Genomic DNA, 14603 nt, shown 5'->3' with positions numbered 1-14603 from the left:
CATCTCTAAATTGTCTGTAGTGTGTGAATGAGTGTGTGTGATTGTGTCCTACGATGGATTGGCACCCCGTCCAGGGTGTGTCCCCTGCTTTGTGCCCCAAGTCCCCCGGGAAAGGCTCCAGGCTCCCCATGACCTGGTGTAGGATAAGCGGTACGATGGATGGATGGAATTCTGGGTAACATCATGTCATCAGGTAGGTCTGAAGGACCCTTTTCTTATCTTTTGTTTGTTTGTTTGTTTGTTTGTTTGTTTGTATATGCACCCATAGTTTCTAGGATCATCACTGATTAACTAGATAAAATAATGACTTTTTAGGAAATAGCATAGCCAGCTAGTGTATTGTAGGTTTGTTGTAACAATTTTAACTGTGCTCATGTGTAATATAGATGTAAATGTATTCATTTTTAATAAGATTTAAGGATTAGAGAAGTGATTTGAACTCGATCAGAAATAAAGATAAAGTGATTTTAAATCAAGGCTTAAGCTCATGTAGTCACAGCGTCACAGCAACCGTCATCTCAATCGGTATTCAGTAAGTTTGACCCTCATCGGACACCATAGTTACGTGTCCGGAAATATGGAGCCCAGGAAGAGAAGAAAGTTGCCTCACAAGTAAAGGTAAGTTTATCAACATGCGACACTGTTTCTGACCAAAAACATCACCGCTTAATGCAGGAGAGGGTAAATGAAATCCTGTCAATCTTCTGAATGTCATGTTTAAAATAAATAAATAAATAAATGAATGCGACGGATTAGCTGTGTCGGCTAACAACAGTACGAGACCCTAGCGTGGGCCGCATCCTAAACGGCTGAGTGCTGACTACATAAGTGCACTACGTAGGGTATGAGGTCATGGATTCTGCGCCAAGCCTAGTGCACTATATGTGTAACAGACAGCCGTTTGAAATTCAGCCATAATGCTAGCTGGTAAAGGAGTTGATGTGGCAGTCAGGGGGAGTTTGTTAAGCTGATTTTGTTTCAGTTTCGCCATAAAACAAACAAATAGACAGTGAGACGTATCAAAGTACAAATAATAACTCCTGATATTTATATGTAACAAACCAAGAAAACACTTTTGGATTGTTTTGTTGAAGGTGTTCTAGCTGCTTGGACTACAGTAATTCATGTGAGGTTTATTAACACAGGATATGAGGAGTATACAAGTACATGTTTTTATTTTATACAAGTCAATCACAAACCAGCTTTACAGCTATTATGTGAAATTATCATTGTTATCATTATGATTATCAATATCTCTAATGAGAAAGCCAGAGGTGACAGTGGCAAGGAAAAATATCCTTCAAGTTAAACTTGACATGAAGAAACATTGAGAAGAACCTGATATATGTGATATCACATTTTATCTGATGCATTACTGAAGATAAACACCACGTTTCTTCCTGTGTTTTTGCAGCGATGATGAGTTTTCATCAGAAATTAAAGTGGAAGGCTCCTGCAAACTGCTATCTTTGACACAAAGGAGGAAGGATCGAAGCCTGAGGATCACAACCTTTCCAGAAAAAGGCACCATGACTGCCGAGGAGTCAGGCAACGAGGTGGACGTGTGGTCCTCCATCCGCTGCCTGGGTTACCTGTCCAGCGTAAACCTGCTGGTGGCTGTGTGTCTGGGAATGTATGTACGATGGGAGCACACCTCCGAACCTACAATCCTGGTCATCTTCATTCTAGGTCTCTTTGTCTTGGGCCTCTCCAGCATCCTCTATTATTACTTCTCCATGGAGTGGGCCAGCCTGAGCCTGTTCCACCTCTGGTTCGGCTTTCTGCAGGGCCTCCTGTGCTTCCTAAACAGCTCTTCTCTGGAGAACGATGTGAAGGAGCAAGTGACAAACTACCTGCTGCTGGCCAGTGTGGCCATGCGCTCTCTGTGGGCGCTGACGGACCGCCTGTGTGGCAGCGCCAGCTTCCGGAGAGTCGTACTCACATCAGCCGAGGCTCTCGAGCTCCTGGGTTTTGCCATAGCCAGCACCACTATGGTCCTTTACAAGTCAGCGGCAATCATCGCCCTTCTGGTAGCTCTAGGCACCATTATTGTAGACCTGCGCATGAAGTCTCTCTTGGCTCTCCCCAATCTCATATGCTTTTCCGTAGTCACCTCCATCACCTTCTTCCAGGCTCTAAATGTCCAGGCTAACCCGTTTGCCCTGGGCTGTTACCTGGGACGGCTCATTTGTGAACCCCTGCTAGACGTTTACTTCAGCAGCCTATCGGTGACTGAGCGCTGGATGCCCTTTCTGTCAGCGGGCAGGCTGTTACGAAGGCTCTCTCTCTTCCCACTGAGCATTGTCGAGCTCATGTTCTTTGTGCTTTGTGCCCTGAAACTGGGACACCTGGAATTCTGGTACCTCGTTATCCCCGGATTTTGTGTGTTCGGTCTCTTCTGGGTGCTTTGCCACATGGTGTTCCTGGTCACGCTTTGGGGCTTCCACACCAAGCTGAGCGAGTCCCAGAAGGTTCAGGCTGCCCAGCGCTCAGACACACGCAGTCTAGACAGGATCATGGCCTCCAGGGGGGTGCGCCATTTCTGCCTCATCTCTGAACGCCTGCTGTTTTTCTGCCTGCTCTCGACTGTCATTCTGGGGGCGGTGTCCTGGCAGGTAAATGAGAGCTGTATAGCTGCATTCTTGTAGCAGGATTCTTCTAGTACTGATCACATGCTTTTTTTTTTTTTTTTTTTTTTACTATACTAGAGCTATTATTTGTTTAGTCATCACACTTTCTGGTGGTAAGTGGCTTGAGTTGTATGTAATCAACAATAATTTTTACTTATTATTGTAAACCTTAGTTTAGACAGGCTAAAACATACACCTTTTGAGAATTATAGGCATTGTAAGTGTTTTCCTGTATTAGTTAAGAGTTAAGTTATGTGATCAAATGCTAGAATGAAGTGTTCAAGTGTTGATCTTTGCACAACTCAGTAGTCATTTTCTGGGGCTTCTGTTTTTGACCAGGACTCCTTTTGACTGTCCAATCACAAGTCTAGGCTTATTTTACCTTTCTCGTATTAAGTTAACATCTTCTGAAACCATTTCATTTGGTTAGAAAAATGTTATGATGACAAATGGAAAATATGACCTGAGGTAATGTCTTTGACTCTATGCATAAAGTTTCATCCAGGCAAGCTTACTGATGACAGGAATGATGAGGAGGATAATGACTAATCCTTGCTGTTGTTGATGAGTAAGTGGCAGAGTAGTGCACTTCTTCCTACTGATTCTCTTCTGTGAAATGAGGACAGCATGCACACCCGGCTGTTAGACCTCAGGCAGAAGTACCTTTTCTGACAAAAGCAGAGAACCACTAAGCGCTAAGATAATGTGCTGTAAAATGAGTCATCCCAGGCCTTGCTGTAGGCTCTCCTCTGCCAAAGACAGTATTATTAGGCAGTAGTTTGGACTCGAAGACCCCTGTTTACACTTGGTTGTTTTATACATCACACATTAGGATTATATCTGGATAGGAATTAGTGACATTAAAAAAAACAGGTGAAAATTGAGCAGGAATTCCCCAATCCGGTTGCTCAAACCACTTCTGGAAATCTGAGAAGCGTTTTAGTCATTCAAATGTAATTTACATTTGAGTTTACACCTCTCCACATTTGAGAACCATAACCCTTCCTTATGCAAATGGTTCTTGACTGATTCTCAAAGTTAGCCCCTTTAATGAAAAAAAAACGGTAAATTCGCGATTCTTACTGTGGCAAACATATTTTGCATAAACGTGTACAAATGAGAAACAACGTAGCACGGTGGTGCTGGTGGTGAAGTGTTATGATCTGATTTGCATATTATGCAAAATACGACAATCAGATTTCAGGTCTGGTGAACAGGAGACGCATTTTCCCTCCATATGAAATACATGTGGTCAGAGTCTTCTCATAGTTTAGTCCAGATACATAACTCAAAAAAAAAAAAAACATCCAGGTGTAAATGGAGTTTTGGACCTGATGATTAGCATTTACATATTCATAACTTTCATTGTGAGTTACGGTGTGTCCAAGCTACCTGTTTGACATTTAAAGCAATTTCTCATAATTTTCCAGTAATGTTAAACAGAAGCGCATTATAATTTTATGTGCCTTCTTTTCTTCTTATGATGGTGTGAATGTATTTTCTCACAGCTCTCTAATGCACTCTTCATGAGCATGTTCCTGGTGGTGCTCTCACTGGAGTCTCTAGCACATGGGCTCTTCCATGAGTTGGGCACCTGTCTGGGAGGGACGTGTGTGGGCTATGCAGTGGTTATTCCAACCAGTTACTGCAGGTAAACACACCACACACATACACACAAAATATATTCTGCTTATGTACATATACATCTTCTGGATAGTTCAATGATCAAATCAGTAGCCCGAGCACCTGGAGCAAGCAGATGTTGTGTCCAGGCTATTAGTTTGTTATTCGTCGTTGGCCAGGAACAAGTAGATTCAACAGCCAGAAAAAGAAAAAATCCTACTCTTTATTGACTTTTGTAAAAACGAAACCGTGCATTTGGTATGTTGCTAATTTTAAACCTAATGCGGCCCATCTTGACGCTGTAACTGTAGCACTGTTTCCCCTGCCATTATATTAGGGGAGGCGCCCCGCCCCCCCAACGGCGCGCCCCGCCCCCCCTTGAAGGTCAAGTTAATTTTTATTTAATTTTATTTTCTATATAGCGCCAGATCACAACAGAACTCATTTAAGGTTGCCTTTCCTATAGAACAGGTCTATACCTTGTTCGTTTATTATTAAACAAACTAAATAGCCTGGTTATTTATCTTATTTACCCGACGGCACGTCATTTCTGTCTCTACATGTTCGCGCGTTTACAATTCTCTGTATGAACTACACACATCAGCCAAGGCATGGGTTTTACAGAACGGCTTTTACTAGCTGCGTTATTTGGCATGCATGGACAGCATGATGTCCAGAATTGGGAGCACGCTGCTATGGAAATGCTAATGAAATCTAGCAAAATAAAGTGCAGCACAAAGTCATTATCTACCTCTTCTGCTTACTACACACAAGTCACCTTGTTGTTCAACATTTCAAGCGGAAAAACAATATATGTGCTATGACAGAACACCACAGTTCATATGTAAAACGTTGGCCAATGACTTGCTGACTTTTTGTCGAAGGTCCAAACGCGATGTGCTGCATAATTATATACTCGTTCATTTAATGTAGTTTATATTAAAGCTCATCATAACTAACTACCTCATCATATGTTATTACATTTTATACCACACCGCAACCAAATGCTCGAATCTGATTGGTCAGAAGGTGTGCATTATTTGCGCATAACAACACAACTCGGAAAGTAGTACCGGCTGTAATGAAGGATAGGTTAATATTAATGAGCTTGTTCTTATACGTTATTGTTTCTATAGTAACAGCTCATACACGGGGACTTGTACGGCAGACGCCCCACATAATCTAAGACTAATAATAAAAAAACAGATTTTAAAAACAACTGTTTAACAAAGTGAAACCTATAATTGTTAATGTGGTGCCTTTTTTCTTAGGAGACATTTATTTAACTTTTATGGAAGGAGACTCGGTTGTAAACGCTGTGTAACAGTCACAGTGCTTTGCAGAGTTTATCAGCACAGGGAAGTCTTTAAGACAGAGGAGTTTTCACTTTCCAGTTTCTCTGGAAAATGAGGGAGAGGGAGAGAGAGAGAGAGGGAGAGAGATGGGGGGCTGGTGAGAGAATGACTGTTTTGCTGCTATAACATAAGTGATACAGGAACTAACTTGTCTCTCAGATATTCCACAACAATAAATCTAACTATAAACTCTTAAAATGTGCGACGAGTCCTTGTGGTATAAACAGAATAACACCCTCCAGACCATGCTGTTATATGAAAATAATGCATTTCGTGTAGTACAAACACCCAACCCCCTCAACGTGCATTATGTTCATGCATTTTTGTCTAACAGCATGCTCTGTCGTGTGTTATTCCTTACATATTAGCTCCCGCTTCTTAACCAAGTTAATGGGGATTCCGGGCAAACAAAACACATGACTGGGCAGCACAATGGAGTTTTTACTTGTCAGGTAGGCTAGATAATGAATTTATGATTTGTCCACCTTTGCCTTGGTCTCATAGTTAGCAGCACAAGCCCTAATTTGTCCTTGATATTTATACGGCCACTGCCAGCCTCCTTCCTTCTCCCTTTTTCAAGACGGCTGAATCATGTTGAGCAGCCCACTCAGGATCTTAAAGCATATGGAGAGGTTGATGACTGGACGTCCCTGAATAGGTGATGGTAAATGGAGTGCAAAATAAACTAAATAGCCCTTAATAAACATGGGTTAATACTGGCTGTGTAGGGAGGGCTGTGTCCTGAATATAAGGGGAAGCTGCAAGAGTGAGGAGGCTGATTAGGATGCAGCCCTACGGCTCCATCACGCTCAGTATTCCAGCACACTGAGAGCCAAGCCTCAGCAGGGAGCTGGCACATGAGGGGAATATAGCGGGGTGTAATCTCCTGTCTGATGGGTGCAGATCATGTTTTTACAATCATGAGGGTTCCTCGGGGAGCTGAGGCAGGCAGAAAGGAAGCGAAACGGAGAGTGAGACAGACAGATGGATGTAGCATGAAGAGAGACAGAGAGACAGAGAGGACCATGTTGGCATATGCTCCTTTTAGCCATTTTCATCTCTGGCAGATTCCACACTGGAGCCTATTTATTCATTTTAATTCCAGATAAAATTTCAAGTACCACCTCATACGTTGGACTAGTGTAGAAAGGTGGAGTATCCTTTTTTTTCCCTGTTGAGTTTGCCTATTCACACTGCTCTTTTAAGCAATTTTTCTCACATGATTAAGCCTCATCTAAAACTAATATAGCTAACACAATTCAGTATGGCTACATTCACCTAAGTGTCTCTTGTAGTGTGTTCATTAATGAGTTTCATTAGCGTTAGAGAGTAGAGAATGAGCGGTGGAAAAGATCAAGTGAGACTAAAATTGGACAGAGGAAGGGAAAGCGCAAGAGAGAGTTCACAAATGAAACAGAGAAGGGAGAACGAAATAGTAAGAGGGGAAAGTCATTTTCACTTGAATAGCCAAACACGTAGCCAGGTAGTTTTCACGGGTCAGTGTGTTTTAGATCTGCCATTTCAGTCGTCAGCACGTGTACAGCAACACTGTTCTGCAGTTCCATTATGCTCCTCGGGAAGGTTTCCCGGGTTAATGGGCTTTTTTAGTGGCGCTGTATCCAAGTGAACAGGGGCAGAAAGGTCATAAGACCCTTGAGCCTAAATGTATTTGTGGTGCAAGATGCTGAATGAGGTTTATGAGGGAATTTTGTTTGTTTCGCTCTTTGTGGGAAGGATAATTGAACTTTCCAGAGTAGGGCTTCCTGTGTATTCACGTGTATGCAAGTCAGTATCTGACGCACTCTCTGCCTCTTTCCCCTGGTCTGTTTTGAAGTTATATTTATTTTTTCTACAGTTCACATCTCTTTCCTCTACCCCTTCTTGAGCTCATACACATTCATGTCTTTCACCCTTTCGCATTCCTCTTCCTTCTCCTCTTCCTTCTCTGCCTGAACAGTGCGGATGGTCAGCCGGTACTACTTCCTCCGGAGCAGGTGCAGGAGATGAACCTGCGCTCCACTTCAACACTCAACGCCGTCCAGCGCCTTTTCTCGCACCACCTAATCCAGACATTTGGCTGTGACTACTCCACCAGCGGACTGAGCCTGGACACATTACAGGCCAAACTGCGCTCCTTCCTGGAGCTGCGCACTGCCGATGGCCCCCGGCACGACAACTACCTCATCTACTACAGCGGACGCACTTTGCCCACAGGAGACTGGGCTCTTTCAGGTCAGTCAGGGTAGGGAAGTAGAAAATTCAGCTTAGAATACTTTACCACAGGTTATACTGATCCGGTGTAAACGTAAACAGCTTTAAAAACGTCTAGCTCACGTATACCGAAAGTTGTCCGAATTTTTTAATTTTTTTTTTATGCTATTTATGGTACACCATTCACTGGTTATATCCTTGTTATAAATACAGCTAATGGCCTTATTATACACCTTATGTTTTTCTATGTTGTTAATATCTACACACTTACCTCACTAGGAGCCTTCGCCAGCTGAGAAAACCTTGGCAGTTTTGTTTTAGCTGGCCTTTTCGCTTTAATTTTTTTTCTGAAAGCTCTCCAAACTGTAAAAGAAATATCTTATCTTGGCTCAGTGTCTTTGCTATGCTTTATCTTCCTGTTTGTGTGTGCGGGAGGTATCTCTACCAAGCTATTAATCCTTATGAGGGATAGACAGAGTCAGAGGCCATGTCACACTGTTTGATCAGAGCGGGCAGGCTGGGAAACAGCCTCACACCGCTGCATAAGTCTGACTGCAGCATGCTGGGCCCTGTGTCTGACACACTGCCATACACACTCCATCACTGGCCTTTCATGGCCTCTTTCTCAGTTACGCTTGCTTTTTATTTTCTTTTTTCCCCTTCGCACTGTTTCTCAATTTTGAGTTATAATTACTTCCATCAGCTATATCTATAAATAGCATCTGCTTTGAACTTGTAAATGTGATTTTCACTCCATACATGCTACCGGGACATACTGTATGTTTCCATGAATTCACTGTGCAGTCTGATCTGGGAACTGTCTGGTGTGGACTTGTGTGTGTTTGTTTTTTTTTCCGCCTCAGTTGGGATTACATGTGATGAATCTACACAAAATAGCCCATGATGTTGAAGTGGGGGAGATCATCAATATCAGTTGCAAAATTATTTTTCCAAATCAAATAAGCATTTTCACCTAAAATTCACTCCATTTCTGTGAAACCCCTAATTCTGGTTACCATCAGAAGTCACATAATTGGCTGAATGGAGTTAAAGTGTCATGTGATCTCAGTATAAATATACCTGTTCCTGGAAGAGCAGCAATTCCCAAACATTTTGGGCAAACGACCTTAAAAATGGACATTATGTATTTTCTGTGACCCCACTCTACTTTTTTTTTTTTTTTTTTTTTTTTTTTTAATTCCAGATTTATAATATAGGACTACTGTAACATGTGATTATTTTATTCAGTTAATAACATACATATGTGTAACGTAAGTGATTAAAAACCAAAGTAAAATAACAGTAAAACCAAAATAATTCCTACATTTTTACCTTTTTTAAAAAAGTCTGTACCTTTTCAAAAACTTAAAATCTACCGATAAGGGGTAGGCTCCTCCCTCTGACTGACAGCTCTCTGACTTTTAGGTGGGGAATGCCTGCGCCTGGTACAGATCCTCGATTGGTGGAAGGAGCGCAACGTTGGCTTCTCCTCCCGCCTCATCCTGGTGCTGGATACAGAGAACTCTGGGCCTTGGGTAAAGGCTGTGCGGAGGGTGGAGGGGCTTTACGTGGCTGTGCAGGGAGCTGAAATGAATTCAGCAGGGGATGCAGAGAGCCAAGACGCCCCTCGGCTGGGAGACTTCACCTCGGAGTGGGTGGAGTACAACTGTGAACCAGAGAGTGGCGTTCAGTGGGCGGAGCGAGGGCGTCTCCTCACGGCCATGTACGGCGTGTCCAAATGTTGGAGTGACTACAGGCTCCACTTGCCGACTGGCAGTGACGTGGAAAAGCACTGGAAGACCCACTTCCCCCGTGTCACTTACCCGCTGGTGGCTGTGGCTAACTGGTGCTGTGGGCTGAATCTGTTATGGCTGTGCGGTGCCTGTCTGCGCTGCTTCAGGAGGCTCAAACTGGGCTGGTTTCCTCCCGCTGTCCTCGACACAGGACAGGGAATCAAACTTGTTCGATCATAGATCTGAACTACGATCTCTGTAACATACTGACATAACATGCGCCTTATTTTATGTACCTTTTCTTCTGTTGGTTTAAATGCTCATTAGGCTTAATTTTGGTTTCTTGGCCAGCTATGGAGGTTATTGTGCACTTCATGGTCTAATTTTGTTGTCTGCATGCCCTTTACCCTTGCAGTACTCTTTTTCTGGACCCAGAGATGCACTGATAAGGAAATTCTGAGCCAGTACTGGTAATTTGTCTACCAGCAACATTGCTTAGATCTATTACCTAGAAAATAAACGTTAATGAAACAGGCATAGCAACTTAAATATAGTTAAGGTAAGGATTTCCTCTCTGCGTTTTGCGTAGTTTACTTTAATTAATAAGCTTTTATGCTCATAACTATAAGTGTATCCACTAATTTGGAACAAAACAGTTCATTATATTCATACTAAATGTCAGTGACGTTACAATATTGAGTCTGTACTGTGTGCTTATTTTAGGCTATTATCATCGTTTTTCTAAGAGTGCCAAATTTTCTTCTCTCAAGCTAGCTTTTTAAGTGCCTTTGACTTTCTGCTTCCATGTGAACAGGTAAAAAAAAAAAAAAGGTGGTTATTTGAGTTTAAAGTGCCTCTTTGAATGAGCAGTTGTGGACTCTGAATTATGCTGTAGGAAACCTATATTTAGTTCATGAAGCCTATTTTGTCTCTCTGATGACACATTTAGCAAAACAGGAATTGAGATTTGATTGGTGTGTGTCACGTAGTGTGTATCTCTGACTGCCCATCAGTTCCTCACTTCATTGAATGATCTTTGGCATTGGGTGCTGGCTCTAACTCTGAGCCAGTGGCTTTTTCACGGTATGGAAACACACATGCTTTGTACAGGTTTTGGTATTTCAGTTATTGTATTCTCTTATGACATGAATAAATGTTTTATGTAAACATTTTTCATCCAGTGAATTAAGATAATTACAGTGTTGAATGCTTACTATTTATAGGTGCAAAAGCATCATTAGTTCATCCTCTCCATTAATGCATGAGCAAATTTTGTCCTAATACAGTACAGTACACATGCAGTGTTGTTGCAGTGCAAATATAGTATTTCAGTTTTGGAGACCAGGACTGATGAAACCCTCAGTCTGTGTATTGTTTTTTTTTTTTTTTTTTTAGGGACAGTGACTGAAGACTTGTTTATTTGCTCAGAGCTGCATGTAAACACGCCTTGAGGCAATGCTTTTAAGGGCCCTGTTAATGCTTTTTTTATAGTTCAGGACAAGAGGTCTGCAAATAGCTATTCCCCGGAGGCTCTATTTTTAAACAGCATGGTGGGAGTCGGGGTTTCTGCAAATCTAAAATGTATACCCTTGAGTCGATTGTCAGTGTGTGTTTTTATTAGCGGCAGTCCCCAGCCGCCCATGTGAAATAAAGCCAGTGTTTTCTCTTTCATTATCCATGACTGGGGACTGTAGCAGTATTGGCTAAGGTGAGTAACTCATGCATACAGCTGAAATCATTTATGAGAAGTTTATATTAAGAGATGGCTTGATCTCCTAAACCAGATTAGGTAATAAAACAAAGCTCCTTGTCAGACATGGACAAATGCTGAATCAGGTTCTGTCAATCACAAACTCCTAAGGGATTAGAATACACAGTTTTTGGGAGCATGCTTTTGTCAGTTTTCTTCAGTGGTAGGTCGTCCAACATAAACTACACTGGACTATTTTTTTTTTTTTTCCCCAATCACAAAAACTTGCCCTTTTAACAGTGGTTTGTAGACTTTTTATGTATGTATACTTATTTCATAAAGAAGAATTTGGCATAAGTATTTGGACAGTGACACACTTTTCATCATTTTGCCTTCGTAAACTACCACGGTGGATTTGAAATGACTTTCAGCTTCAATTCAAGGGGTTTAACAGAAATATTGCATTAACAGTTTAGGAATTACAGCCATTTTTTTTTTTTACAGAGTCCCTCCATTTTCACACACTCAAAAGTACTTGGACACTTGACAGTTTCATGGCCAGGTGTGGCATGTTTCCTCATTATTTCTGGACTTGATTCCAAGCATTGAATTTGTATTTGGTAGCTGTTCATGGGAACTCTCAATATGTGGTCTTGTCAATGCAAGTGAAGGACACCATCATTATGATTAAAAAAAAAAAAAAAAAAAACAGACCTATCAGAGAGACATCAGAAAGTTTAGGAGTGATTTTTTAATATTTGATAAAGATATCCTTATAATTGCACACACTTACGTATACACACACGCACAAACACACATACCCTGACCCATTAACTACAGTATGTCCCCAATCATTAAATGCATACAAACTACACATTAACACCTTTTAACACATACAATCATAATTTTTTCTCACCTTTTTTATCTTTTCTATACTCTGTCACTTGCTGATTCCCTCTCTCCCTCGCTATACATATATATATACACACACACACACACACACACTAGATGACTGGGTCAGAGCATCTCCAAAACAGCAGGTCTTGTGGGGTGTTCCCGGTCTGCAGTGGTTAGTACCTACCAAAAGTGGTTCATCACACTCATATGTGTGGTTGAGGTCAGGGCTCTGTGCAGGAAACTCAAGTTCTTCAACACCAACCTTGGCAAACCATGTCTTCATGGATCTCAGTTTGTGTCCATTCACATTTCCATATATTTTAAATTCTACTGAAGTATTAATTACTTCTTTTGAGTGACTGATTTTTAAAAACTGTTGCTATTTGACAGATATAAGCTGATGTCCCATTGATTTGATCGCTTTTCTAGATGTTGTGCACTCGTGGGGCAGCGCAGTCACTGCCCTACTTACTGTAGCTTCCATAGAGTTATTAGTGCACCTGGTGGTTAAAATAGAGAATTGCAACTAGTGCTAATAGAAGCCCACTGGGGCAGGAATCATGCTGTCCCATGCTCCTTCTATGAACATTTTCAGTCGAGGAGGAGTAGGGGACAGGACAGTTAGTGATAGGGTTGCCAGGGTTGCTGTTTTTCACCAAATTGGGCTAGTTTAAAACACTCTATGGCTGCCAAGATCTTCTGTTATAGCAAATAATCTGAATCATATCTAATACATTTCTGGCAAACAAAGGCAAAGTGTAAGTATAGACAGTGTATCTACAATGTACGGAACCATTTCTATTGCAAAGCTTGGGATAGGGAAAGGGGGATTTTGGAGTGGCTGATGTTCATACATCATGCGTGTGCATCATACGAAGGCTGAGGAAAAAGAAAATGTTTGTCCCTTTTCCAGTATCTGAATTTTTGGGGCTAGTTTCAGGTCTAGTGGTTTTATATATATATATATATATATATATATATATATGTGTGTGTGTGTGTAGTGGAGTAATCCTGGTTAATGATATTAGCTCTACTGTGTCTCACACTATCAAAGTGGAGACAGGAAACACATCTGCTATACTGAACACAGTTGAACAAAGGTATGCTGGAAGACAGTATGTTGTCGACTCTCAACTGCCTATTACAGGGCTACTCTAAAAATTCACTAGATAGTAGCTTATAGCATAAGTCAAGTGTGATAGCCTCTCGACTTAATTTTGTTTGAGGCTTTGTTATTAAACTTGTCCTTCCTCACCAAAATCTATAATGGGCTGCTGTTTTTTTGCATCCTATTTTTATTATTAATCAATATGCAGTTGTCAGAACCGAATTATCATGTTTTGTATTATTCTGCAGTCGGGTTATTACAATAGTGTAGGCAGTATGAAGTGTTTCTAGAGTTTTCTAGAAGAACTGGTCATACAGATACTGAAAAGTCTAGAGCACATCATTCTGCCAACGCTCATTAATTTGTGCAGTATTAACACATCTTTAAAAAATAAAAAATCAGGCTATTCAATATAAATACAGGGATAATGGCATGAAAAAGCTAGATTAAATTAAAAGGCCAATGAACCTGCTGACCCTCTTGGAAAAAACACAGATAAATGTACTAGTTAACTGCTGTCTGTTCAGGTCCATGTGCTCATTACGTGATTTTTATTTTTTTTTTTAAAGCTATTATTTTTTGTCTGTACTAGCTGCAGTTACTGGTATCCCTACAGCCGTGTCATTCATGAGGATCATGCTTGAAGGTGCCTTGTGCATGTTCGGTGATCTGCAAATTGTACATGCCTTGCACTTCAGGGAAATCATGAGAAGATAAGTAGAGCTATGCTGAGAATCATGATCCACAACATTCAAATGAGCACAGTGCAGGAAAATGTCCCAGGTGACGTACATGCAGCCTGCTGCTCAGTGGCAGCACCAGCACCATTTTACAGTGGGTGCTTTGGGGGTAACAGAATGATGTAGTGCACAGACCACATCTATGTGAACCAGATTTAGAAAAGATCAGGATTTACCCTTGACTATGATGCAAGTAACAATATTGACAAACTCCAAACTCCAAGCAAAAACTCTCCCACAGTGAATGAAGCTTAAGCTAACCGACAATGGTATTGGGGAGTCTCTAATAGATGCTAATTTATTCTCAGTACCACAAAAATAAGCTGATTTCCATTTCTAAGAGAAATATTAGACCAGGCTCACACTATATATTTAACTGAAGGTATGATACATTCTACCCTTTTTGTGTACTTTTTTTACATTCCCTGTACAAAGTGCATTATAGGTATCTATAGGGTACATCATTGGAACAGTAACACTAAGCTTTGGTTGTGGGATATCATGAGCTATGGTGCCTACAGATGTGTCCTAAGTCCTAAAATAGTGCTTATATATTGAATAAGGTGTAGTTTTTGACACTATATATTGCTTCTGTACCTCTTGATTTTTGACCCCT

At 41.2% G+C, this 14603-nt stretch overlaps 1 protein-coding gene across 2 annotated transcripts; it reads left to right on the top strand.

Moving 5' to 3' along the window:
- The first annotated feature begins 496 nt into the window (after positions 1 to 496).
- tmem168a (transmembrane protein 168a) lies at positions 497 to 13576 on the top strand. 2 transcript variants are annotated; one of them, XM_026923597.3, is made up of 5 exons: positions 497 to 618; positions 1415 to 2615; positions 4139 to 4281; positions 7566 to 7840; positions 9245 to 13576. In XM_026923597.3, exons 2-5 carry the CDS (start codon positions 1530 to 1532, stop codon positions 9790 to 9792), a joined length of 2052 nt encoding a protein of 683 aa, XP_026779398.3. In that variant the 5' UTR covers positions 497 to 618; positions 1415 to 1529; the 3' UTR covers positions 9793 to 13576. The 2 variants fall into 2 exon arrangements, with proteins under 2 accessions (XP_026779398.3, XP_026779399.3); XM_026923598.3 differs by lacking the exon at positions 497 to 618 and adding an exon at positions 682 to 1126.
- Positions 13577 to 14603: the final 1027 nt, after the last annotated feature.

The sequence above is a fragment of the Pangasianodon hypophthalmus genome, chromosome 18 (genome assembly GCF_027358585.1).
Source record: "Pangasianodon hypophthalmus isolate fPanHyp1 chromosome 18, fPanHyp1.pri, whole genome shotgun sequence".
Taxonomy (NCBI): domain Eukaryota; kingdom Metazoa; phylum Chordata; class Actinopteri; order Siluriformes; family Pangasiidae; genus Pangasianodon; species Pangasianodon hypophthalmus.
Note: the sequence above shows the minus strand (reverse complement) of the source record. Positions and strands in the feature narration are given on the sequence as shown.

What these genes read in the sequence shown, in the direction of transcription:
- tmem168a (XM_026923597.3), top strand. Translation starts at nt 1,530, where the DNA reads ATGACTGCCGAGGAGTCAGGCAACGAGGTGGACGTGTGGTCCTCCATC. An exon ending in TGGGGGCGGTGTCCTGGCAG is followed by an intron (nt 2,616 to 4,138) that starts GTAAATGAGAGC and finishes ATTTTCTCACAG; the next exon opens with CTCTCTAATGCACTCTTCAT. An exon ending in AGGAGACTGGGCTCTTTCAG is followed by an intron (nt 7,841 to 9,244) that starts GTCAGTCAGGGT and finishes TCTGACTTTTAG; the next exon opens with GTGGGGAATGCCTGCGCCTG.